General features: G+C 46.4%; 1 protein-coding gene across 1 annotated transcript; it reads left to right on the top strand.

Moving 5' to 3' along the window:
- Positions 1-606: 606 nt before the first annotated feature.
- On the top strand, positions 607-1,671 carry SARC_03939 (hypothetical protein; the record flags this gene model as incomplete). Its single annotated transcript, XM_014302259.1, has 2 exons — positions 607-778; positions 1,427-1,671. 2 exons carry the CDS (start codon positions 607-609, stop codon positions 1,669-1,671), a joined length of 417 nt encoding a protein of 138 aa, XP_014157734.1.
- Between the last annotated feature and the right edge of the window lie 846 nt (positions 1,672-2,517).

Raw genomic sequence — 2,517 nt, 5'->3', positions numbered from 1 at the left:
TATGTATGAAGCTATGTATGTGTGTATATATGCGTAGCGTAAGTAAGAAGCTATGTGTGTGTGTGTATATGCGTAGCATATGAATGAAGATATGTATGTGTGTATATATGCGTAGCGGAAGTAAGAAGCTATGTGTGTGTGTGTGTGTATATATGTGTAGCGTAAGTAAGAAGCTATATTTGTGTGTATATATGCGTAGCGTAAGTAAGAAGATATGTGTGTGTGCAGTATCAATAGGAAGCCTCGTGTAGATTGGTGGGTAAATCAGATGTATAAAGCCATGTGTGGTTATCAGTAGGCATAGTCAATAAGGCTAAGCGCCGTGAATACCGTGCACAAGAGTTTGTTGAGTGCTGAAGATGGGGGCAGGCCCACTCAGTAGCAAGTATAAACGTTTAAAAGCAAGACACCGTTAATTGATAGGTAGGCACGGGGTTGTAGCAGAGACCACTCCACTGTGGGTATGATACCAGACACTCCGCACTCGTCTTCCTTTACGTTCCCCGTTTTAAATTATTGTACCACCACGTGACCCATCCGCCCTGCGCCTTTGCAGACGCAAGCAAACGGAAATACAGAGTCAAAGCCACGGGCAAACGAAAGAAGATGTTTGTTGAGGGGTGGGTAGAGTACGAGAACAAGGCGCACGCCAAGCTGGCGGCGGAGGTACTGAACAATCAGCGTGTGGGGGGGAAGAAGAACAACTTCCACTACGACGACCTGTGGAATGTCAAGTACCTGCCCAAGTTTAAATGGCACCATCTCACGGAACGCAAGAGTATGTGGTGTGAGGCGGAGGGTTGATGTATCTCGGGGCCATCTTGTGCCTGTGGTTGCAGTTAGACTGGGCTTCTGGTGCATATGTTTGTATCTGTTGTCTGCATGTGTACAGATTCGTATGGAGTGTATGTGGTTTGCACATAGACAGGACCTTGTGCATACTTTTTTGTTTTGTTGTGTGCATGTGTACAGATTCGTATAGTGTGTCTGTGGTTGCACATTGATAGACTTTTAGTACAGATATTTGTATCTGTTGTATATGCGCATTGTATAGTGTGGTGTTGTTCATTGTCCTGCCATTGCTACTTGTATCGTATCACCTCACTTAGTTTTGCAAACTGCGGCGTTACTGCTGCTGGCTGTGATGATAGTCTGATCACATACTACAGGCCTTGTAACCGTACTACTTTGTTGGCCCATTCTCATTGGCGTCCGGCGTCGTGCGCTCTGTGACATTGGGTTCATCCACTCAGCTCCATCGCACCGAATTAAACGCGTTGTCTATCACTCTATACGTTCTCATGGTAGCCCGTTCAAACGGGTTGTCCATCCTTGTGTTGTATAAGGTCTCATCGCAATGCTCTAAACGCTTTGTTCCTCACTATATCCGTTCTCACCTTACCCCGTTAAACGTCTTACCCACCAGCGTACGAGAACGCCGTACGGGAGAAGCGATTGGAACTCGAAATGCGCCAAGCAACCAAAGCAAACAACTTCTACATGGACAATGTGGCTAAGGCACGCATGTTCAAGGACATGGACGAGCGCAAGGCAGCTGCACACACACACAAGGATGGCAAACAGAAGGAGGGTGGTAGTAGGGCTGAGGGTACTATGGCTAAGGAGGATAAGGTGCTACGGACGTTTAGGCAAAGGCCCATTATCGAATAAAGCATTTACACAAGAGGCCCATTATCAAATAATGCATGTACACAAGGATGGCAAACAGAAAGACGGCAGTTGTACAGAATTCAGTACAGACGGGAAGATGAGGTTTTACAGACATTTAGGCAAAGTCCTAATATTAAATAAAGCGTGTGTGTTGTATGTAATCCTGCATCGTGCCAGGCTAATCGAAATGACATCTGGTCAAAATCCAAACACACTGAATTAAAGGTCACGCCCGTGCACAGCGTATCATAGCAATGCCTTCCGACATTTTACTTCAGCCTGTGTAAGGTTTGTTTACAGTTCTGAGTGCAATAGAGCTGCCCTGCTGAGCCTTTCGCCCAGTGTCGTGTTACCAACTACCGCGGGTTTGAAATAACAGGCCTGTGTGTAGTCTGAAATAACAGGCCTGTGTGTAGTCTGTCTCTAAATGTGGCTGCCAGCACCCCTAGAGAAGACTCCTTTGTACACCGCATATCTATATTAAACAAGAGAAGACTCCTTTGTATACATCCCATATCTATACTGTACAGATGATGCGTGGATGCCGCACAAAGCCACCCACACAATACCCAAGAGGTCTTTGCGAGGAGTATGGGTCAACCCTGGAACCCTAAATCGTAGGCTTGCCAGCAGGGCTGGGTGTAGGTATGCAGCTGAGGAAGTGGTACAAAGCTGAGCTGCATCTGCGATAGTTTTAGTAAAACAATGCAAAGACAAAGCCATTGTGGGTGTAGCATCTACCACGTGTATACAAGTACATCGCCTATGCCTGCATACGACACACCTGAGTGCATTCAGCCGTGTGTGTTCAGATATTGGGTCTGTCACCGCCTCTCATGCTGTATC

The sequence above is a fragment of the Sphaeroforma arctica genome (genome assembly GCF_001186125.1).
Source record: "Sphaeroforma arctica JP610 unplaced genomic scaffold supercont1.211, whole genome shotgun sequence".
Taxonomy (NCBI): domain Eukaryota; class Ichthyosporea; order Ichthyophonida; genus Sphaeroforma; species Sphaeroforma arctica.
Note: the sequence above shows the minus strand (reverse complement) of the source record. Positions and strands in the feature narration are given on the sequence as shown.